The sequence below is a fragment of the Chinchilla lanigera genome, unplaced genomic scaffold (assembly GCF_000276665.1).
Source record: "Chinchilla lanigera isolate Chin_1 unplaced genomic scaffold, ChiLan1.0 scaffold00096, whole genome shotgun sequence".
Classification (NCBI taxonomy): Eukaryota; Metazoa; Chordata; class Mammalia; order Rodentia; family Chinchillidae; genus Chinchilla; species Chinchilla lanigera.
In genome coordinates, this window is record NW_004955497.1 from 7,537,150 (window position 1) to 7,560,725 (window position 23,576).

The following is a 23,576-nucleotide window of genomic DNA, read 5'->3' on the forward strand; positions in this document are numbered from 1 at the left end:
AGCTAATTTTAAGTACATAAATTTGCGTTCTCTTTCAGTTCCTGGAATGGATGGAGGTGCGTTAACTGATGCAAGTCTCACAGATTCCTATTTCAGCACCAGCTTTATCGGAGTCAATGGATTCGGAAGCCCGGTAGAAACAAAGTACCCCTTGATGCAGGTATTACAGGTTTCACTGTATCTGGGCTGTTCCAGGCACAGGGGACAGACAGCTGGAGGGCTGCGGTGTTCTGAAATGTTTGAGTGGGAAGTGACATTTTCGGTGGTGTGAGGTGGTTGTGATCATAGGGAAGCAGAACGCAGGCCAGCAAGAGCTCCTGAGGGGCGTTGTGGAGGAGGCGCCCTGGAGTGTTGGGGGAGGAGTGACAGCGCCGGCCGCTCCCCTGTCTGTGCGTTGTACTGGCAGCAATGATAGTGTTTTAGTGGGTAACACGCATGCATAGAAGCTACAGAAGCCCCTCACCCTGTCACCGCCGTCCTGGTAGCCTTCCTAGCAACGGGGACCGTTACGGTGCCAGCTTTGGGCCCCCTGTCAGAACTGCTCTTTGCATGTAGGAGCATGTAGCTGGATGGGTTCTATTTAATGTTTAGTATTACATTTAACGCCTCAACCACTGAGGGATTTTTTTTTTTAAAGCAGGGTCTCACTATGTGGTTCAGGGTGGTCTTGAGCTCACAGTGTAACACAGGCTGGTCTTAAACTCACAGTGATCCTCCTGCCTCAGCCTCCTGAGCGCTGGGATTATAGGTGTGTGCCACCATGCCAGGTACTTGAGGGATGCTATATATTTAAAATGTCTGAATTTTTTAAAGCCATTTTATTTTTTTTGTAACTGACTTTTTCTTTGTCATATGCTATACTGAGGATGTTTCTGTTTACATTACTTTTGTAGATTGATATGGCAGAATTTTGTACAGTTGTAATAAAATTAGGAAATATTCTAGTGTTGTTAATTGCAAAAGTGCCGTAAGAGTAAGGGTCATTTGTATTCTAAGCATTCAAGTAAAAACACAGCTACCATATACATGAATTTTTTTTGAATGAATAATTCAACTTAATACATAGTCATACCTTTTTATTGCCTATGAGTTACAAATTCAGATGATGTATATTTATTTTTGTATTAAAATCCTTTTAAGAACTCAGCCTTTACCATTCGCCTCCCTTTTTAAAAATTGTACAGAAACTGAATAGAAGTTGAGTTATTAAATTCAGGGTTACAGAACTAAACCAGACCTCAACATCGCTAACTTTCACAGTAGAGGCCGTGGAAGGAATCCAGAAAGCAGAGGATATGTTTAGATCTAAACAGAAAATAGCCTGATTGTGTGAGTTCTCTAAGGGACAAGAGATAGTACAAATCAAGCGAATATATTGGAGCATTTATTGACTTTATGTAGTCGTTTTACATCCTCTTAGGTAGATATTGGAATGTATATTTTATGGACAAGGAAACCTAGTGGTTATGTCTTGCCCTGGCTAATTAGTTAGGAAGTGCAATTTAAAGTAGGCCTGCATCTTTCCTTTTAAATACCTGGGTAGTGAATAAAACTTCTATTTGATGTGTTGTCGAGTGTTTAAAAGTTTTTGTAGATAGTTGGAATCCAAGGAGCAGTATGTACAGAAGTATTAGTTTGCTAGTGATATAAAAGCAAAAAGTGTCAGTCTTAACTGGTTGGCTACTTTAATTTTGTATTTCTCAGTGATATATACTATGTATTCATATTTTATTTTTCAGAGAATGACTAATAGTAGCAGCTCTCCAAGCCTTCTAAATGACAGTGCCAAGCCATATGCAAGCCATGGTAAGAACTGGTTCCTTTTGCTTGTGTGTATGTGTGCGCGTGCATGTGTGTATGTCAGTTTGTATGTGTGTAGGTGACTATTTCTGATTTTAGAAGCAAGATGTTCATTGTAGAAATTTAAAAAAATTTAAACAGGTATTAAGAAAAAAATAAAAATTAATATCATCCATTGAGGGATAAATATTAAGATTTAGATTCCTCCATTTTTAAAAAATAAATGAATATATTTAATACTTAACTGAGAACCTCTTCAGTGTATTTTAATCATGAATGCTTATTGGATCACTGTGAATTAAGTTCGTTTTTTATTTTCATAGTTTACTTAACTACTTCTGTTTCTTAAGAAAATTATACTCCAGTGGACTGCGTCAATATTTTTAATCATTTCTTTCAGATGCAACTTGAAAGTGGAATTATGCTTTCAATAATGATGAATATTTTTAAGACTTTTGATCAAGAATTTCCAGCTAGTTTTTATACTTTCTTAAAAAATGATCAACAATAGCTTTAAAAAATTAAATAAAAAATAAAATTGAGTGTTAATACTTTATCAGTAAAATGTTAATGATTATTAATAGTGGTGAGAATAAGAACTTGTATCTTGACTGTTTCCTCTGATAGATGTGTTGTAGATCACATTTCCATCACTATTTGGAAATTTCAACCTTGTGCTAGAGAAGAAAAGTAACATTTTAATATTGAATAAAAGTATTAGAAAGTAATTTGTACCACTGTATATTTTCATATTTCTGTAAAGTTTAATAGCCAAGTTTTAAATGCTATGCAAGGTAAGACAAAGGATAAGTTTTACTATGGAATTTTATATGTCATAAGTATATAAATTACATAAAAATATTTTATTTTGTATTTTATTAGCTTCTTTTTGCATTATTGTTTAATGTTAACTTAATGTTAGTTCTAATGAAGGGTTAGACTGAAAATCCAGATGAAAGAAGGCCACAAAAATTAAACATCAGTCTGTATGTACTGAGTTATAGGGAGATTTGGAGATCTTTTAAATCAGGGTGTTAGTATATAGATATATTTTTTTTTATTTCACAGATAATTTAATAAGATTAAGAAGCATAAGCTGGGGATTAACTGGGCATGGTAGCACACTCCAGCAGTCACAGTACTCTTGGAGGCTGAGGAAGTTTTGAGCTCAGCCTGGGTAATTTAGTAATTTAGTGAGATCCTGTTTCAAAATAAAAATTAAAAATAGTGCTGGGGATGTAGCGAAGTGAAAAGGCCCTGGGTTCAGTCTTCAGGGAGGGGAAAGGAAGGGAAGCAGGAGAGGGGAGAGAGAGGGAAAAGGAAAGAGGGAGGAAAGGAGGGAGGGGTGGAGAAAGGAAGGAAGGAAAGAAGGGAGAGAGAGACAGAGACAGAGAGAAAGAAAAGAAATGTAGCCAGGCATAGTGAGGCATACCTGTAATCCCAATTTTTTGGAAGGCTGAGGCAGGAGAATCACAAGCCGGAGGTCAGCCTGGGCAACTGAGACTCGGTCCCAAAGTAAAAAACGAAAAAGGTTTGGAGAGCGCTTGTGTAGTGTGCACGTGGCCCTAGGTTCAATTCACAGTACTGCAAAAAGAAAGAAAAGAAAAGGTTTATTCAAGCTCAGAAGCAAAGATAAAATACTTCACTGTATCTCATGTGTACTTTCTCAGAAATCTCATTTATAAAGTGAGAAATAATTAAGAGATAAATTTGAAATATAATTTTGTCTTTATCCCTTAAAGCCCAGGACTGCAGAGAAAAAGGAAAAAGATACAGCTCTGCAACTTGTACTTTACAGAGTAATGAAGCTTTGAACCTACAGAATCTTTAAATTTTATGTTAGTGTTTCGAAACATTTAATGTTTTTATCTTTAAAAATTTACTTTTTAAGTAAGACTGTCAAATATCTGTTGATAAACTTGAAAATACGGAGTGGTTTGTAGTGTGGGTAGTTTGAAGCCCTTGCCAGTGTGTGTAAATCCAGGCCTAGATCTCTCGGAGACTACGGTTGGCTTCCCTGGTCCCTTTCATCCTGCTCAGGTTTGGTCTCAAGTGAGAACACAGACATTTATTTTGGTTGTGATCTCAGCACTCAGGAGGCTGAGGTAGAAGGATTGTGAGTTTGAAACCAGCCTAGGCTACACAGTGAGACCTTTTCTTAAAAAACCAAAGCAGAACAAAGTAATTTCCCTCTTCTGTTTAATTTTGCTCTTGTTTTAATCAAACAGTTGTATCCTCATCTGAGAGCTTCTGAATAAGTATATATGATATAATCAAGTATCTACTCTATATTAGTATATGAATGAAGGATTCATCAAGTTGTTTTTCTTTCACCCAGAAAATATTTCAACATATACTGTGTGTGAGGCACTGTACTTAATTATTGTGGCATGTGGTTTTTATTACCATTGGAGGCATTGTTAAAATAACATTTGTTTGGTTTGTGGGTTACCTGAGTTGTCTGTGTGGAAACTTATGTAACTTGCCTTCCAGATGCTCTCACTTCACCTGCTTCATCCTTGTTTAATGACTTTGGTGCCCTCAACATCTCTCAGAGAAGAAAGGTAGGTAAAATCGAAATTTAGCTGTTAAGCTAAATGGAATTTAGAGGTGATGTTGAGATTGTTACATATGTGTTGCAGTGTTTTCCAAAGGGGGGGAGAGATTTTGCAGACTGAACTGTTTTTTTCTTGCCTTTTATTTTTTCTTTGTCTCTTATATGTAGAATTTTATTTGCCTTCTGTGCACAGGATAGGTTTTCTGTAAAGAAAAATGAAATTGTGCTGCTTATTTTTTTTTTCATTTTCCCTATCTTAATGTATTCCTTTTTAAAGATAACATCTAAGGTGATCCGTTGTAGGTATATTAATAATATTTTTACTTTTGACTGCTTTTTCTAACTTTCAAAGATTCTCCCCTAATTGAAATGCCTCATTACAAGGCAAACTTCCGATTTTCAGTTTTTTGTAACTGGCACAACTGTTGAAAAACAGTTCAAAATCTTTTCATGTTAAAAATTTGATTTTACTTGGTATCAAAGTTAACAGACTACATATACAGTTTTGTATTCTTTTGTAACGATTCTGTCACAAGATGACATGAGTAGTTTGATGCCTTTGAGTCTTAATGGGAGTCATGTTAATTCTAACAGTCATCTAGAGAAGTGGGTCTTTCTTGTTAGGATCAGTAGCAGGTATAGATGTTCCAAGAGCTTTTAAATGTTGGTAGCAAGTACTGTAGTTTCTAACATTCTATTTTATAAGTAATGGAAGACAGACTCAAAATAAAAGAATGTTAATTTTATAAAAAATGGTGTGAACTAATGCTTTTAGGAAGGATCTGGTCAGAGAGTTATATAAAATGAGGCTCAGGAAGTCTAGTGGTGATAGTTTCACAGCATACTTAACTCCAATCTCATTGAGTTGTATACATTAAATATGTATAACATTTTACATGTCAGTCATACCTCAGGTTAAAAAAATTTGGAAAGACTCGATGTTTTTAAAGCAAAGTAGATCACACATTAATGATTCATGTACCTAACATTTTCATTTTGAAACATGAATGAGAACAAACATTTAACAGTAATTTGAAGATGCTTTTAAAGCACTAAACTTCATAGACTAAATGTATGAATTTGATATTATAGATTTCTTAGAGCCTCTTAACAAAAATAAATTTACTTTGGTTTCAATAGTTTTCTCACAAGTTGGAACATATTTTCTAAAGCCATGTGTTAGAAGTGGAATAGAGTTGGACAAAAGCAGACTAGGTGGCAGTGGTAGGGACTGGCAGTAGGGAAGTACACAGTAAAATGCTGAAAAGCAGATACAGCCTGGAAATACAGTTCTCAGAGGCACTGTAGGAACCAATAGAAAGTACTTAAGTTGCTTTAGAGGTCCCCTAGTGGCTTTTTTTTTTTTATTTAAAAAAAATAATTGTATTAGGTAGCATTTCTTTATGTTTGTGTAGAAAGTAAAACTAAAGTGATAAATGAATCCTAAGTATTTTTAATATGAAAAATGGGCTGAGTATATCTTAAAGTTGAAATATATGCTCAGAGCTACTGATATATATCTATAAATATCTATATATCTATATATTTATATATAGAGATTTTATTTTAAAGAGTAAAAGAAAGACAGCATAGCAATAGGGGGATTCACCAAATTACAGACAAAGTGGGGTAGGACATTATCAATGGTTGTTATTTTACCTATTGGTTATCTTCAAGCTACTGGTATATTTTAGAAAGTAGTAAAAATCACTGGGGACTGGAAAAGGAAAATGTAGTATTGCCTATTTTAAAACTTCATTTTAGAGGGAAAAATGTGATCTCAATATTTGGAGAGATACTAGGATATATCTTAATGCAAGTGGACTAATACAGTGGAATGAACATTCTTCTGTGATTCGAGGCCTTGAATGTCTACCTTTGTGACCCTGTGCCAACTTCGTAGGCTGTAATTGTACTATCTGTGAAATGACAAGCATGTCCAGTAGTTATGTGTTGTCTTTCTTCTCTAAACCGAGTCTCTGTCTAAAGCATTCACTTGTCAGTCTCTACCTAGAAATTTATGGTTCTTGCAACTTACATTTAAAATGATATCATGGTGAGTTTTTCCAGTAGCAAGATGTACTAGGTAGTATCTGTGGGTACACATTATGTATATTTTGTAATTGTTATTGGTTGAATGGAGAATGTTTAAAATCTGTTACAAATACTTTGTAGCAATAGGACTATTACATGTTATACATGGTGAATTGCAGTCATGGAGACTGCCTATTTTTCTTTTGTTATCATTTATAATGTCTGTTTAATGTTGAAGTAAGTAAATAAAAATTATATAAGTATTTAATTATAATTCCTGGTTTGTTTAAGCAGCTAGTGAGTGATATTACTGAGTAATATTTTATAATGGCATCAGAGGACAGATAGGCCATACTTTACTACTTCATAGCTTGTGTGGTAAATAATTTTCCAAAAATCTCACTTGGCCAGGGTCCTGCCTTGGGCCAGTTAAAGTTGCTTATGCCTGTGGATTTATAGGACTAACTGAGAGTAGGTCAGTCATAGGCAATTTTCATAGGCAATTTTACTAGCTGCTATATGGAAAATTGAAAGGACTGGTGTTTTTCTTGCTTTCCTCAAATGTCATTGTAGAGGCAATACATGAACCTGCTATACCTTCACAGCAACATATTGGTGCCAGTTTAAGTGTTTTATGATTGCCGAGTAGCAGACAATCCTCTGGATTTATGAGAATTTATGGAGAAAAGATGTTTTAGATTGGATTTTTTTTGAGGATGAGGACCATAGAGACACTTAGGCAAAAGATATGCTTGATTACAAGTAATAGAGGTAGGAGTTTAAACTCTTTAATTTCCTTCTGAATATCATGGATGATCTAAGCAAGTATGGCCGAGGGCCTTCGTATATTTTGGACTTGTTGAAGTAAAATATGGAACAGGAAAAACAGTACAAACGGGTTCTTAGCCATTCGCCTGAACTGTCTTGTTAGGTGTGTGAAGATTGGTGAAGACTTCGTCCTGCATATGGACAGAGTATGCCTTAGGACACTACTGTCAAAAGGACTCAAGGGCCCTGTGCTAGTCTCAGTCTGTGAATTTGTTTGTTACTTGTTTATAAGCAAATAAGCATTGAAAATAAATATTTAGAAATGTCTGAACAATTTGATAATACTGTGACTCAAAATATGTGATTCTTTTCTGGTAATTCATTTTTATTTTTTATTATTTGGTACCAGGAACCAAACGCAGTACCTTGCGCTTTCCAGGCAGGCGCTGTACTGCTGAGCTATATCCAAAGCCTAAATCATTTTTATTTTACAAAACACCACCATGATATATAGGAAGCACTTTAAAAAGTAATATGTTTAATTGATGTTTTAGAAGCACTGTTTATCTTTTATTTACTATATGTGTACTTTCATAGAAAAAGTATGAGTTGAAATGTGCATATTTATTCTTGGCCAAGATTAATGGTGGAAGAATTTGAGTTCTAGCTTTATATTGTAAGGAGAGGTTAGCTCCCCAGAGCACTGAGATGACTTTAAATTTTGTTGTAAATGAGAGTTAATACACAAGAGATGAGTGCACGAGGAAACCTTAATACATGGGAGATAGAAAGGTGAGCACTTTTACGAAAAGAAAGATTTGAGATTGAGAGTCACTATGAATCACAAATGAGATCTTGGCAAATAGTGAAAATTGGGTAAGAAATCATTTGAGAACAATGGATCTTTTTAAAAAAGTAGATGTTAAAAATACATATATTTGTAAATGAACTGGTTCAGTGCTATGCTATCTTCCTAATAATTTTTCCTAAGCTATGAATTTTTAATACAGGATCACCACATAATGATTGATGCAAATCCTAGGCAAAATGAGAAGTCTTTGCAGCCTAGTATTCCTGGCCTCTCCTTTTATATTTTCTGGGCTAAGGACCTTCCTGTTCTTCACGGAGTCATTTTCGTATTTGGTCCCCATGAGCACACAACTCCCCAACAGAAAGCACTGGTACCTGTCTTTTTACATTTCTTTGGTTGATCTACTTTTAGTATGTTTCAGTCAATATGCGAGTTTGCATGTATATTTGCATTCTGTTTGTAATAGTGGAATAACAGGCTTTAACTGCTGTCAAGTTTTCACACTTTCATAAGTTGCATACTTTGGAGTTAGCAGGCAAAGATATTTGAGGTATCGTGTATTCTCTGTTACTGATTTTAAAGCTCTTCATTACACTAAGAAAAGTAAGATTAAAAGCATCTGGTTCATCTGCTATGGCTTATTTGTGAAGAGGCATGGATGGTTCTACTTGAAAATTTCACTAATCATACTTTTCTCTGTTTTTCTTTTTATGAACCCAGCTTGGACCCCACTTTGCATCATTTTCTGTCTTAGGAACATCCACCCTTCTCTACCATCTCCATTACCAGACTTACTAATCATATCTTACTTTTTCAGAGTAGTTTACATTTAAAATTGGTTAGAGTAGTATCTCTGTTCTAATGTCTTTGGAAGATAACTTGTACATTATTTGTAGTCTAGGAAACAAAATACAGAATAGCAGTAAAACTGGGACTATTTACTAAAGTTCTTTTATGAAGAAAAATAGAGTAAATTTGGAGCAATTAATAGGATTATAACTTACATAGTTTGGAATGTAAATTCTTTCTTACCCTTGCTGATGGGTAGGCTTTGTTGGCATGTCAAAATCTCAAGATAAGTTAGGCAAAATGGAGAAAGTACTGAAAAATAACTGGTTTTAAGGGACATTTTATTTTATTTATTTTTTATTTTTTTAGTTTTGGTACCGGGAATCGAACTCAGAACCTTGTGTTTGCTAGGCAGTTAAGGGACATTTTAGTCTAAAAGTTTTCTATATGTATTCTAAAAGAGTTGTATTTAGATTTCTAGTTAGCACCACCAGTTCATTGTATCTTTTACTCTTTTACCCACGAGTATTGTACGAATATTGTTTCTCTGGAAAATTATGTTCAGAATTCCGAGTCAGTACACTCAGAGCTACTTTCTGTTTACTGACATCACTGAATTTCTAGTTACCTCTGTTTGCCAAGCTGTGGGAATGTGCACTATCCCAGCTTACATCAGGTAGAAGTGAGGATTTAGGCTTTGAGAGATACATATATATATGGCACCGGTGGCGACTAGTAGGTGTTGGAAACGAGATGTCTAGGTAACAGAGCACCCATGCTGAAACCTGTTTATAACTTGTGCAGAGCCTCTTATTTCTCTCAGAAAGCAAACCGTAGAAGTAATACTAACCCACTAAATTTGAACAATAAAGTTTTAGCATTTGGAGTTTGATATGAGGCATGTGGAATTAAACTTTTATTTCTTCACTTATTTATCTTTGTGTATTTAACTTAGCAAACCTTTTTGTTCCTTCATTTGCAAAAAGAGAATAGTAATACTTAATGCTTACTTTGTAGAGCTGTTTTGAGGATTAAATGGAATATATTGCTTGGTACAGAAGTTCCCAACAAATGGTAGCTATTTTTGGTAGTAAAAGATCTATGGTGTTGGCTAAACTATTCAAGCTTCGTTTAGAAATCAGCCATTGCTTAAATAAATATAGTCAGGCTATATTAAAATTTCCCACTAGAAGAGTTGTGTAGTTGCTCTGAGGATGTCTACCGTGATGTGCCCAGGTCTATCTTCTCCTAACATTAATTTTTTTCCCTTCTCCCTGCAGAAGCTTCTTCTTAGCTTCTCAAACATGCCCTGCAAATATGGTGAAAGTTCATCATGGGTATTATGATGTAGTGGCAGACAGAGAGAAACTTGCTTTTATTTATATTGATGATAATTTTGTTCCAAATAATACAGTAAACTTAAATAATATTTTTATAATGTTTTATATTCTATTATTTAATCACCTTAATTTTTTGTGAGGCTAGTTTTTTTAAAGGGGACATTTAAGAAATCAAGCAATCTGCTAGGCGTGGTGGCTCACACCTGTAATCCCAGCACTTGGGAGGCTGAGGCAGGAGGATCATTGTGAGTTCGAGGCCAGCCTAGGCTACAAAGTGAGCTCAAGGCCAGCCTGAACTGCATAGTGAGACCCTGTCTCAAAAAGACCAAAAAAATAAAAAAAGCAAGTAATTTATTTAGAATAATATTGATAATTTACATCTCAAAGCAAAACAAAATTATACAGGACAATTTGGGAAAAATAAGATGACTGAGTCTCCTGTCAGATGAAAAATATCCTGGTCCCCCCCCCCGCCCCCCCGCCAAAGATGAAAAATGAAGACATAGTGGAGAGAGGCCACTGACTATCTGAAAGACATAAAATATTCATTAACCTGTGCCTGCTTTGTCCATGATTAGCTCAGTGTAAATTTCTCTCCACTCAGTTTCTAGGGCAAGAACAACACAAATTTTGTTAATTGACAACCTTTGATTATTGACAGGCTTTCAGAAGTATGGGACAAATTTGTGTTCCTAACCTTGGGTGCTGGGTTTTCTGCAGGCTAGATAACCCTATAATAATCTATAATAACACAATAATCTTTCATCTCTGTATAATTTTTTAGGCAAAACAGCCTTACTTAGGTTTGACTGCTGGTACTGTTGAACTTTTTTGTATTTACCGGCTGTTGGTGTTTCTTTCATATCCTTTGCTCATTTTCCCATTGGACTATTCTTTTTAAGAATTCATTATAAGAGTTTTTTGTAAGGTGCATGTAGTAGTATAGTGTTAGATACATTGCCATATTTAAACATACAAACTGAAATTTGCTTGCTTTATACACAAACAGATTTGATACTGGGATTATAGCTGTGCTTCACTCTGCCCAACTGGGCATTACAGTTTTTTAGAATTTTATTTTGGTCTTGTTTAGCAAGAATATTCTAACTGATTTTATTTTTGGTGGCATAAAAATCCTTTGGAACAGTAATGTTTTAAGGACAGAAGTAGACTATTTTTTAGATTTTCAAATCTAAATTCAGTGACTCAACAGAGTTTGAAAATATTTGTATATGTGTTTGTGTAGGTAAATAATGTTCTGCTATACTTAATACAATTTATACGAATTTTTACCCAGCAGTTTACTTATTGATTGATCGATTGATTGGTCTTTTTATTTTTATTTTTTAATTTTTTTTGTTTGTTTGTTTTTCTGGTACCGGGAATTGAACTTGCGACCTTGCGCTTGGCAGGCAGGCGCTGTGCTGCTGAGCTAAATCCCCAGCCCCTGATTTGTCTTTTTATTTTTTTGTCTTTTTGAGACAGGGTCTTCCTATGTAGTTCAGGCTGACCTTGAACTCACTTTGTAGCCCAGGCTGGCTTTGAACTTGCAATGATCCTCCTGCCTCAGCCTCCCGAGTACTGGGATTACAGGTGTGCGCCACCAGGCCTGGCGGTTTTCTTTATTTTCATCTTCCATATGACAGTGTTTTGGCTCCAGAAATTGAAAGGTCTTTCATACATAGATTTTTATTTGCTTATGAGTCTTTAACAGTGACAACTTGTTTTTCTATAACCTACTTCCTGTAGACCTACTTGCCCAACCCATCCTACTATTGTCCTTGTTTAAACAGTGAAAACATAAGCAACCTAATATATTTTAATAAAATGATCACAATTAATGATAATTAATGGAGGGACAAAATACAAGCTGTGAAGCTGATTGTTTTTTTAAAAATTTAAAGCCTTTTATCCATGAAGAAAATTCTCTGGAACCCAAGCTATAGTAATTTGTAGGTCTAGATTTTATTCTTAATTAACTATTAGAACCATTAAAATCCAAATATATTAGCATTCCTAATTAATAATTTAGGTATAGGTATGTCCCTGTGCTAATAATTTTATGAAATGAATTTATTTCAGAAAATTCAAATAGTTTTAATCAATTTGGGTACCCCAAATAATGGAATTATAGTCTTATAAAGACAAATTTGCTAAAATATTAGGACATTTAATGAAGAAAAGACCATTTGGAGTTAGAGGGGGTTGTAAAAAAAAGTACAGACTTATTTGGAAATAAATGTATAATAAGTCCTAGGCCAGAGGTGGTTGCTAATCATTGGACTTGATATTGATGTGGCAGGAGGTATGTTCCTGAGTTGTTCCTGCAAAAGATAATGAATTCACATGTTCATTAAGTGTTGTCTAAAGAAGGTACATTTCATGTATGTGTGTTACAGTTAACATTTAAAAGTGTCATTTAAGTCATTATCCATTATTTCAGATTTCAAATAGTGAAGTATTGGGTTAATAATACCCCTCAGTTATGGTGGGCTGATGAGGTCCGCAACCTCCCAAAAGAGTGTAGGGTGAAGGCTAAATACAAAGAGGCAAATGGAATGATTTCAGGGCTCCAGGAGGATCAAAGTCCTGTCATAGAATCTGAGATTCTTTTAGGGCTAAGATCAAAACCTTCTCTGGGTGGCCCATATTTATTTGGTTATCAGAAGAAGGGAGGAGAGTACTTAAGAAGGGCAAAATTAGTCAAGAACTTTTCCAAGTAAGGTATTAAATTAATCCTTAATAAAGATTAAATTAACCCACTCAGGAGTGAGATGCCTGGGGCTGTAGTCTTTATCTAGTTGAGATTGGGTCCAGGTGTCCTTGTCTGGGATCTTGTCTTATCCTTTGAGGCTTTCTGGCTTCATCCACTATTACAGGTTTTAGTAGGGATTAGTGACTCACAAAGATTCACTTACTATGAGTCTGTCACCCACTTCTGCAAGTGGCCTAGTCTTTGGATAGATTTACAAGTAAACATAAAAAATCATTGGTGAGGGGACTGGGGATTAAGCTCAGTGGCACAGTGCCTGCCTAGCAAGCGCAAGGTCATGAGTTCAATTCCTGGTACCGGAAAAAAAAACTGGAAAAAAAAAAAAATCATTGGTGAATTTAAATGCTGCTTGGGGCAGCTTCATATTGTTCTCTATCAGTGAATTGTAGCGGTTACATTTTTGACATTTGAGCTGGGTTCTTACAGTTCTAGGCTTTGGAAACTTTTGCCCCTGGGGAAACATTTTCTCTAGTCTGTTAGATTAAGTTAGGATTTATATTAATGTGTGACTGATAATGTGGGACATTCTGGAGATGGTGCTGTTTTGCAATTACCGAAGGGGCTGTGTGCTGAAAATTCGTCTCGTATATGGTAGTTTTAACTTTGTTTTTCATGAAAACATTTATAGATTGGTCTTTACCTAGGCACTGAACTTTTCTTGGGGGAAAGGAGTAAATGTAAGTGATCATTTGTATTTCTAAGAGGGGCAGAGAGCCTGCCATGATGTTAAGTCAGTGAATGAATAAATGAAAATAAGTATGTACACTTGGCTTCAGAACTGAAATAGTCCTAAAACTGGCTTTTACCGCTCTGTCTCTGAGCATGAATCTGGAGACTTAGCACACTTGTTGGGAATGAGTGTGAACTTCTTAGTCCTCAGCCACTGGGATTGACCTGTGTGGAGTGAGACAGACTCACTTGAAACACGGGGGCTTTGGGGGTTGTGAGTAATGGTCCTGAAGGCTGTGTGTGTCCGTCAGCTTTAAAGAGGCGAGAAGCTCTAAAGAGTGAAGTGAGGTATTGAACTTTTAAATTTTTGCCCCTTTTCATTTTTAAACACACACCTAATTTCTGTTTGTACCTATAGGTCTTTTTTTTTTTTTTTTTGAGACAAGGTCTTGCTATGTAGTGCAGGCTGGCCTTGAACTTGCACATGTAGCCCAGCCTGGCCTTGAACTCACAGCAGTCCTTCTGCCTCAGCTTCCTAAGTGCTGGGATTACAGGTGTGCGCCACCACACTTGGTTGTACGTGTAGTTCTTACTCAGGTCTTTTCTCTGACATTTTAGAGAACTGTAGTGCTCAAAATGTGACTAGTAGATCAGCAGTAATTGCAGTGATGGGAGATTTTTAGAAACACATGCTCTTAGGCCTGAGTAGGCCTACTGAGTCAGAATCTATTCTTTTTTTTTTTGTAGTGCTGGGGTGGAACCCAGGTTCTCAAATAAGCTAGGCAAGCACTCAACTATTGAGTCAGACCCTCGGCTGTAGAATCTTTATTAAGATTCTCCAGATTTATATGTGGTCTGAGAAACTATGTTAGCTTTTCATTACTGTGACAAAGTACTTGTAAAGAACTAGAGGTAGGACAGGTTTGTTTTGGCACATGGCTTCAGAGGGTTCAGTCCATGGTCATATGGCTCCATTGCTTCTAGGTAAGTGTTGAAGCAGAAAGTCAAGGCAAAGTGGAACAAAGCAGCTCACTTCAAGGCAGATAGAAAGAGCAGAGAGAAGGAGAGAGCAAGGGGCCAAGGACTGTCGGAGGCACAGCTCTAGTGAGCTACTGTTTTCCAACTGTCTCCCCCTTAAAAGTTTCTGCCGCTCCCAGTAGTGCTACAGCTGGAGATTAGACCTTCAACACATGATTCTATGGGAGAAAGTCCAGCTCTGCTCTTCTACAATATGTTCTTAAACTTTTTTTTAAATCTTTGAAAATTTTGTTAGGACTCTGTGTGTGTGTGTGTACACCTAGGGACCACTTTATTACTGAGTTACATCTCCAGCCCTCTTTTTTTTTTGTCCTTCAGATTTTAAAAATTTTCAGACAGTCTTGCTAAGTTGCCCAAACTGCTCTCAAACGTGTGATCTTTCTACATCAGCCTCTTCTGAGTAGCTGGAATTACAGGCATGCACTACTGCCACTTACCAAAGATGTTTTTAAAAAGAAATTTCCAGTACAAAGAGTAAAAGTACTTTCAACCGCTATCTTACTGTGCTCATATTAGATTTTTGTGTAGAAAGGTGATAGTCATGTTCTTCATGAATCTTAAGATTTAGAGTAAAAATTGTGTATGTTAGCAAGCGAGAATAAAAACCAGCCAGTTACAGACTGTGCAGATGATTGGGAATTCTGGTACGTAGCATTGACTTAGTAGCTGGTGGAGCAGAAAAGCCACGAATGTTTAAAATATGGTATTGTAAAATGTTTCCATCTCATAATAACCAGTAAGCTGGGACTGACCAGGCTGTCAAGAATAAATGGTTAACAAAGGAATTTCCCCCCCTGCCCCCACCATTAATTTCTCAGTTGGTCTAATTAAGGAAGGTAAGGAAGAAGGAGGAAGAATTGTTGACTGTTGTTTGCTGTGGAAGAACAGTCAAGGAAATTTTATAAATAAACATCTCTCATAGGTTTTGTTTGCCCCTCTTCCTTACTTTTCCCTTAGCTTTCATCTTCTCCTTAGCCTCTGTTTACCAATAGCTAATTATCAATAGTTGTTTTTTACCTTTCACATCTCTCCACAATCAGGCCTTAGTTCAGTCAGGCCTTATTTCCTCCATAACAAAGAATTATCCAAAGTCTATAGTCCAGAGTTAGGAAACCCCAACCTAGACTACTGCTAGGAGCCCACTAATTTGTCTGCATGTTTCTTATTTTACTCACAGACCAATTCTTCCTTCAGACTGCTGTAGAACTCCTTTCTAAACATATCTGTCAGTTCTTAAGTTTTCCTGAGTTTCCTTTTGCTCAGGAATGAAGCACAAATTCTTAAGTACAGTCTGTAAAGCAATAAATAAGTGAGTGTGATGGTGCATACCTGTAATCCCATGCGGTCAGGAGGCCGAGGTAGGAGCATAACAAGTTCTGGGCCAGCCTGGAGTGGGTTATAGTACAGTATAGTACAGCACATGCCTGGATTCAGTCTCCTGTACTGCAAACACACACACACACCCAGTCACCCACCCACCCACCAAAAATAAAACTGCAGAACAGACAATAAATGTCTTGTAAGTGCTTTTAAATCTCAGCTTTAGCTCTTAAGCTTAACTCTTGTCTTGGTGGTTTTATGCCTCTATGTACACATTTTTCCTAGACCACAATACATCTACTGTCTCCTTCTGATTGATTGTGTGTGTGTGTGTGGTGCTGGGGATTGAATGTCTTTTATATTCTATAGGCACACTGATTATTCCTTCAGAAATATGCTCAAATATTTGCCTTCCTTGTGAAGTGCCTTTGTGTCTACTGTACTGATACCTTGACTGCGTGTGAAGATGTTCAAAGAGTTATGTTTTGCTTACATGTCTATGTTACCACCTAGGCCGGTGATGGCGAATGTTTTAGAGCTTCCAGTGATGACAGCCAGCCTGCTGTGGCACACATGCCGTAGGTTTGCCACCACTGGCCTAAATTATATTGTTTTTGAAGGAAAGGTAGGTTTTTGTGTCATTCTGAATTAGAATAGTTCCTGATGCAGAAAATAGGTATGTAGATGTTTGATGAACAGTATTTTAAAGAGGTAAAGAGTAGTTCAGATAATTTGGAAATCAGCGCACAGATGAGGTAGTACCGTAGTTTACAGTCTGTGCAATGAGACTAGTGTGTCGTGGTCTTTCTGTCTCACCATCATGCGTTCTGTTGCTGCCATCTCTTCTCGAATGTCATTTTGTATTTTGCTTAAATGGAATTTTAGATGGTATTGATATCTTAGATCTCTTCATATGTGAAATATAGGAGGTTTTACTTTTGGATTGGAGTTTTTATTCACAATGGCAGATTACGGAGTTTTTATTGAAAAATCATTTATAAGACATGTGTTTAAGATCTCTACCTAACAGAGGCTTCAGGCTGGTTGTAGGTTTTAGGCATGTGGAAGAGGGAGAGGAATAATGAATTCCTCTTTGGAAACATAGAAAGCATAATTATATATAGTGAAAACTATTGAGGAGGGAGGATGATTACATTGGCTGTGTTGAAATCTATGTTCCTTAATGCACTACTCCATAGAGAACAAATTGCACTCACTGTAATGACTGGGTCAAAGTCGATCTGAATTTGTGGAGTCCAAACTACAGAAAACAATAATTTTCCTGCATTCAGATATGACTGGGGTTTAAATATCTTTATTTAAATCCTGTTTAGCATGTTGTGATTTTAAATAAATATCTTCCGTTGTGTTTAAGCTTTTTTTTTTTTTTTTTGGTTTTTCTCCGGTACCAGGAACCGAACTCACGACCTTGCGCTTGCCAGGCAGGCGCTTTGCCGCTGAGCTAAATCCCCAGCCCTGTGTTTAAGTTTTGTTGTAGAGTTAGGATAAACTTCAGCTCTGGAACTTTCTAAAAAATAAATTTTACATTAGTGAATGCTTTTAAGGTTGTTCTTACTGTATGTCTAAGCCTCTGTAGTTATCAACTTAAATGCAAAATGTATGAGTTTAATCTTACCCTCTGTTGAAGGAGGTTATGTTATTAGAAATAACTTCCTTTAAAACTGTTTCACGCAAGATATGAAGTTCTTTCAGATCTGGACACAGAGGGTAACTGGACTGGTGCAAGATTGGATAAAAGTGGAACTATGTTAGTGTCATAAACCCTATCCACTGTTGTAAGTGTTGGGTAGATAGGCACTGTAGTTGCTTTTCTTTATACATATTTAATTATGTTAGGTTTGAAATCAAAGGCAGAGGTTCATTTTTGGCAAGGAGAATCTAATTTGCATAGAATAATTTCCATAAGCAGTATTTGCAAGTTATTATAATTTAAAAATCAGTTGTTTTCTTCAGATTAGTTCTCTTTGTGCTAGAATGTTCTTTTAAATTTTGTCTGACATAGCATTATTTTTTTGAAGAAAAGTTTAACTGTTATCAGAACAGTGAGTAAATATAGACTTACGTCAGGTTTTTAAATAGGTATCTTTTCAGTATATTCTCTGAAACGGGAAAATTAAATGTAAATAAATGTTAATTCCTTTCAAGGTGCAGTTTAGTTCAAATTTGCTATAATGAAGAGAAGATGATGGAACCAATCGTTATGTAATTTTCACATATACAAACCCTGCTAACCACTGTTAAGATAGTTTACTAACTTTATTATATTAGCCATTGAATTTATGATTTTGGGGCAGTTTAGTCAATATCAGTCTGTTCAGATTACTGAGATTTAAAAGACCAATGAAACGTGTTATTTTGCTTTTTTTTTTTGGTCTGAAAGTTTTAAATACCTTAAGCTAAATGACCAAGTATGGTAGAGTGACTATCCTGATACTCTGGTCTTCTGTACATGAAATTAAAATAATTTTGAAAAAAGCCATTCTTTAGCAAGAAGCTACTTCTTTTAACTGGGCTGTTACTCAGTAGGAAATGAGGTAGCAAGATAAGTTGCTGAAAAAGATGCAGTTTGGAGATTTTTATCTGTCTTTTGTGCCCGTGAAGCTTTTTCTTCATATTGCAGTAAGAATAGGTAAGTTCCAGTGGAAAAAAATTTGCAAAGCATTTACTTTGCTAATAAGTTAATTTCTGTTCACTAAATAAAGTTTTATAAAATCAGATTATATTTCTATGAAACATCTGTTGCTTTACATAAGATTGTCCAGCCTTATTAGTACTGTGGTTATTTCAGAAGTGTGGGGTGTGGTGGGGTGGGGGTGGGATGTGGTGGGAGGTGATAAGGACATTAGAAGGGAGTGTTTTAGAACTTTTACTTGTTCCCTGTTCCACCATTTCTGCTGTCTTCTCTATGTTAGTTATACTAGTTTAGATTAGTGTGGGGATGTTAGGAGTGGCTGGTTTCTTTCCTTCTTTTTCCTAGCCAAGGAAGTATCGCCTGGGGATGCTGGAGGAGAGGCTAGTTCCGGTGGGATCCAAGGTACGAAAAGCAAAGACCCATATTGGCTGCCTTGCTGACAGGTGTAAATCAGGAGTACCCATCAATATGGTTTGGTGGAACAGAGTCACAGAAAACAATTTACAGGTAAAAATCATTTTTATTAGACATTTTTTGAAAGTGAATATCTTTGGGTACTTTCTGTGTCTGTGGGGTTGGCGGGGTATTAAAGTATTGGATGGCTTAGCTGTTACACTTGGGTGATTTTTAAAATTTTTTAAGACAAAATGAGGTTAGTGGCCCATTAACTAAATGATTATCATTCAGTGGCTTTTTTGAGCATTTCCTGTTTTTGACTTACTTACCGATTCTTAAATTATTTATTTTTCTTACTCAGTTTTGTTAATATTTAAGTTCATTTATTTGTAATACAAGAGTCATAAAATTTACCACAGAAAGTTCCATTTATTTAGAATCTGAACAACAGGAAGCTGCTCCATATTTTGGCAAGGAGCATTTTTAGTAGGAAATAAAAATTACATGTATACACATTTGTCTAGAAACTAACTTTAGCAGTATGTTGTTAAGGGATTGTTACAGGTACACTTTAGTCTTTGACTCTATCTTTACTTATCCATACTGAACAATGAAAATGAATTTTTCTACCTTATAGACCAGCTTTTATGTAAAACTTTTGACATGCCTGGAAAATAATTTATATTCCATTTTGATTTGAATTATTATAATTCATTTTTAAAAATTGATAATTATGTAATATGGCTGTTTCTATTAACAGAATTTCAGTTTTTCTGAGGTAGCATATTTTTCCCCCTGAACTGGTTTAGTGTTTAAAATACATTCCTAGTCAAAATCTACAACCCCACATGTATGTAGTATCATACACAGAAAAGGTATAACAAAGCTAATGACTTGGTTTTATATGTCTGTAACCTTATATTCTAAAGAGGTTCCACATTATCTTGCTTTGTTTAATTAACATAGTAGCTATATTTGTGTTGCCTTAGGCATGGGAATAACAAAAGTATTCTAAAAATAGTTCAAACTGGTGTTTGCCCCATCATCGAAAATTTGAAAGTGCTTTTCTAAAGATAAGGAAAGAAACTAAAACAAAAAAACAGTTCCACATCATCATGCACATACAGTACTTAAAATTTCATTGGGAAATTTTGGATGTGTTAATTATGAATATGAATATAGATTTAACTGATTTTTTCTTGTCTTTGAGATTGGAAGAGAGCTTTGATATGAGTTAAGGTAATTATTTTTCAGTTTTAAAAAGGAAATCTGAAAAGAAATTCAGCCCAAACTATGACAGAATAAATAAAAGTGAAACTGGATCTACTTGTAGGTTGTAGGGTAAAATACTGATGAGTGCAGAGCTGTAAGCTGTTGGATCTCTCCACAGCTGCCCTCCATCCTAGTGGCAGTTCTGAGGGGATTCTTCTTAGTACAGCTCAGAAGATCATTAGGTTCATATAAGACTGTGCACTTGAGTTATGTTTTATTTTTTAATTAAAACAGCTAGTAAAGGCTTTATATTAAATCGAGGTCATCTGAACCTAGTGTAGTACGTCCTTGAGATGCTGTTATTTTATGCTTCAAATAGTTAATTTTCCTATAAAAACATAAGGAATGCTAGACTTTGAATTTAGATGTTTATAAACTCAAAAATGTCTTACATTAGGAGTCACATGTTAAAGTATTGAAAAATACCTACCTAGTCTCTTTTACTGTCGTTGTGGATTCCCTAAACTGGGGACCTGGGAGTAGTTTATTCAAAGCCGAGTGTGTCAGTATATTGTATCTTCTTCTACTGGAATTTTTATCTTTCTGTTCTAGAAGAAGAACAATTTTTATAAAGCAGCCCCATACTCATTTTCCTTGTTTGATGGTTAGCTTTTAATATTATTTTATATTTATAAATACTTGAAGTTTTTAATGATTATAGCCGTGTTTCTTAAATGGTTACCTTGTGCCAAACATTGTGCTAAGCTCTAATGCTGTTTTGATCCTCACAATGGCTTATGACATAAATGTTGCTGAAAAATGAAGAACTTCTTTAGGGAAACTGAGTAACGTTAAGGTTATACAGTAAGTGGAGGAACAGAAATTTGAATCTGTGTTTGACAAACTCAAAAATTTCCTCGTTTCTGTATTGGTTTAATTATCTACCTGGTTAATTGAACTTTGGGAGTGCAATTTTTTTTCTAAATCTTTTTAAGGTATGGTTTCACTCTGCAGTTCAGGCTGGCCCTGAATTCACTCTGTAGCCCAGGGTGGCCTCGAACTCACAGAATCAGTCTCCTCCCTCAGCCTCTGGAGTGCTGGGATACAGGCACACATCACCATGCCTGTCCTATGCAGTTTGTTTTGAGGATAAGAATGTTTACATAGTTTTCTACTCATGGGCAATAATTTAGGAATTACTCTGGGGCATTGGTCCGGTTTCCTTGTGATTATCTTTTTCTCGGTGACCTTTAACTTTCTTTCTGGAACTTTAAACATTTCTTTGCATTCATTTCTTAATCTTAACCTAATACTTTGGCCTATTCCAGTTTTTGAAAACCAAAGAAAACCATCTAATCCATAAAAAACTTAACAATAAGATCTCTGAGTTTTTGAACTCAGAGATACAATATAATCATTCATATTGTGTTTATTCTCTTCAGCGTGGGATTTCTCTAAAGAAGCCTATGATTTCCAGCCTTTTATTACTTAGTCATCTTTCTGTTTGCTTTTGATCAAGAATCTCATGATATGAAAGAACTTGTCTGCCAGACATGACATTTATAAAATAGTGATACATGTTTTCATTTTGTAATACGTATGTTTGAAACTGCTAGGGAATCTAAGAAGCATACTCCATAGTCTCTCAAAGGTTTGTAGAGGGTGAATTTATTCTTTATGTAGCTGTGTGGAATGCTGATAAAACTATGTGGTTCCTATTACTGTGCCTGTAAAGCTCCCAAAAAGGAGACCCAGGGAGTATCTCCTGTTCTTTCCTTTTCTTTACCATGCGTTTGTTCTTTAAATATCGGTGATTTGGTGTCACCAAAATTTGCTGAGCTTGCCATTAGATTTGCAGGAGTCTTAAAATTGACAAATGTAACAGTTACCCATTACTTAACCTTGCTGACTACCCTTTTATGTTTGAAACTCTTCGTTTTGCACTCTTTACTGGTTTGTTCTTTTTTTTTTTTGGTCTTTTTGAGGCAGGGTCTCGCTTTGCAGTTGAGGCTGGTCTGGAGCTCACTTTGTAGCCCAGGCTGGTCTTGAACTCACAATGATCCTCCTGCCTCAGCCTCCTGAGTGCTGGGATTATAGGCGTGTACCACCACGCCCAGCTCTTTACTTTTTTTATATCTGACTCCTTGTGCTCTCTTATTTCTTGGTTCATTTGTTGCTTGCTTTTTCTTGTGTGCTGTTCTTGAAATTGTGTTCTTTAGAGTTGTCTTCTGAGTTCAAGACCCAGATTTTTCATATTTTCTGTTATCTATATGGATGTAGGTCTGTATCCCACTATCACAGCAAATCTGTCCAAAACTTGATTTTCTGTTCTCCAAATCTGCCTCCTTTATATTCTCCTTTTTCAGTTATTGGCATTGGCATTAGCATTGGCATTGGCATTGGCATTGTCCTAGTCAGTGAGGCTAAATATCTGACTTCTTCCTGGGTATCTCCTAATTTCTACCAATTCTTATGACAAGGGTACTACTCAGTTTTGTCTACTGACTAAGTGAAAGTTGAAACATTGGGTAGTACACATTTGCTTGTGTATTAAGTCTTTATAACTAATGCATATTACTCCCATTTGATAAACATGGACGTAGTACTTTAGAAAAGCCTAATGCTGGTAATTGGGAGAGTTGAGATTCTAGCTAATATCTCTTTTAATTTTAAATCCTGAGGTTTTCCTACCACATTGTTTGCTTTTAATCTCTGTTGTTTAAAAAGTCTGTAGCTTCCTCTTTTTTTTTTTTTCTTTTTAAAAAATCACTACTGACATAATTTGTGTCAGACATATAAACATCTTCTGAATATTTGATTAAATCCCTTCAGGCTCTGTCCTATCCTCTCTCTTCCTGAGTTACACTGTATCTCCCTGTCTGTCAAAGTATTCTACATTCTAGTCATAGGGGATTTTTCCTAGGGCAGTTAGTATGAAATACATTGTCAGTTTCTGTACTTTTATCATCCCTACATCATTGCTGACTGAGCCTGGAAAGAATACTCCCTCCCGTAAGGAGGTTGCTAAGTGCTACCTTCGCTGCGAGTACTTGTCCACACATCGGGGGAAACACGCATGTACACTGTTTCACAGTCCTTTCTATCTGACAGTTCATTTCACTTGGTTTTGTGTTTACTTGTCTTTTTCCACCGGATTTGTAAATATTTTGAGAGTAGGCTCATGTTTATTATTAAAATATATTATTAAGATATATGATTAAAATATATTAAGATATTTTGCGATTTTAAAATGTCAGTAATTTTCTTTTATTCCACAATATGTGTAATTTTTTGGTAACTTTTTATGAGGCTTTTTTGATTTTTCAGCCTAAGTGCATTTTATTTTTTTCAGTAATTTTTTATTGGTATGCTTGCAGTAGATAATTATTAAACTTTTTGTATTTTAAAAATAGAGC

General features: G+C 35.7%; 1 protein-coding gene across 1 annotated transcript in view; it reads left to right on the forward strand.

Moving 5' to 3' along the window:
* The window catches only part of Pan3 (PAN3 poly(A) specific ribonuclease subunit), a gene marked incomplete in the record, with an annotated part of 146,064 nt that overhangs the window by 36,672 nt on the left and 85,816 nt on the right, over window positions 1–23,576 (forward strand). Inside the window, 4 exon segments of the mRNA XM_013505498.1 lie at window positions 39–160; window positions 1,740–1,806; window positions 4,294–4,364; window positions 18,898–19,059. Coding sequence (XP_013360952.1) covers window positions 39–160; window positions 1,740–1,806; window positions 4,294–4,364; window positions 18,898–19,059 — 422 coding nt within the window.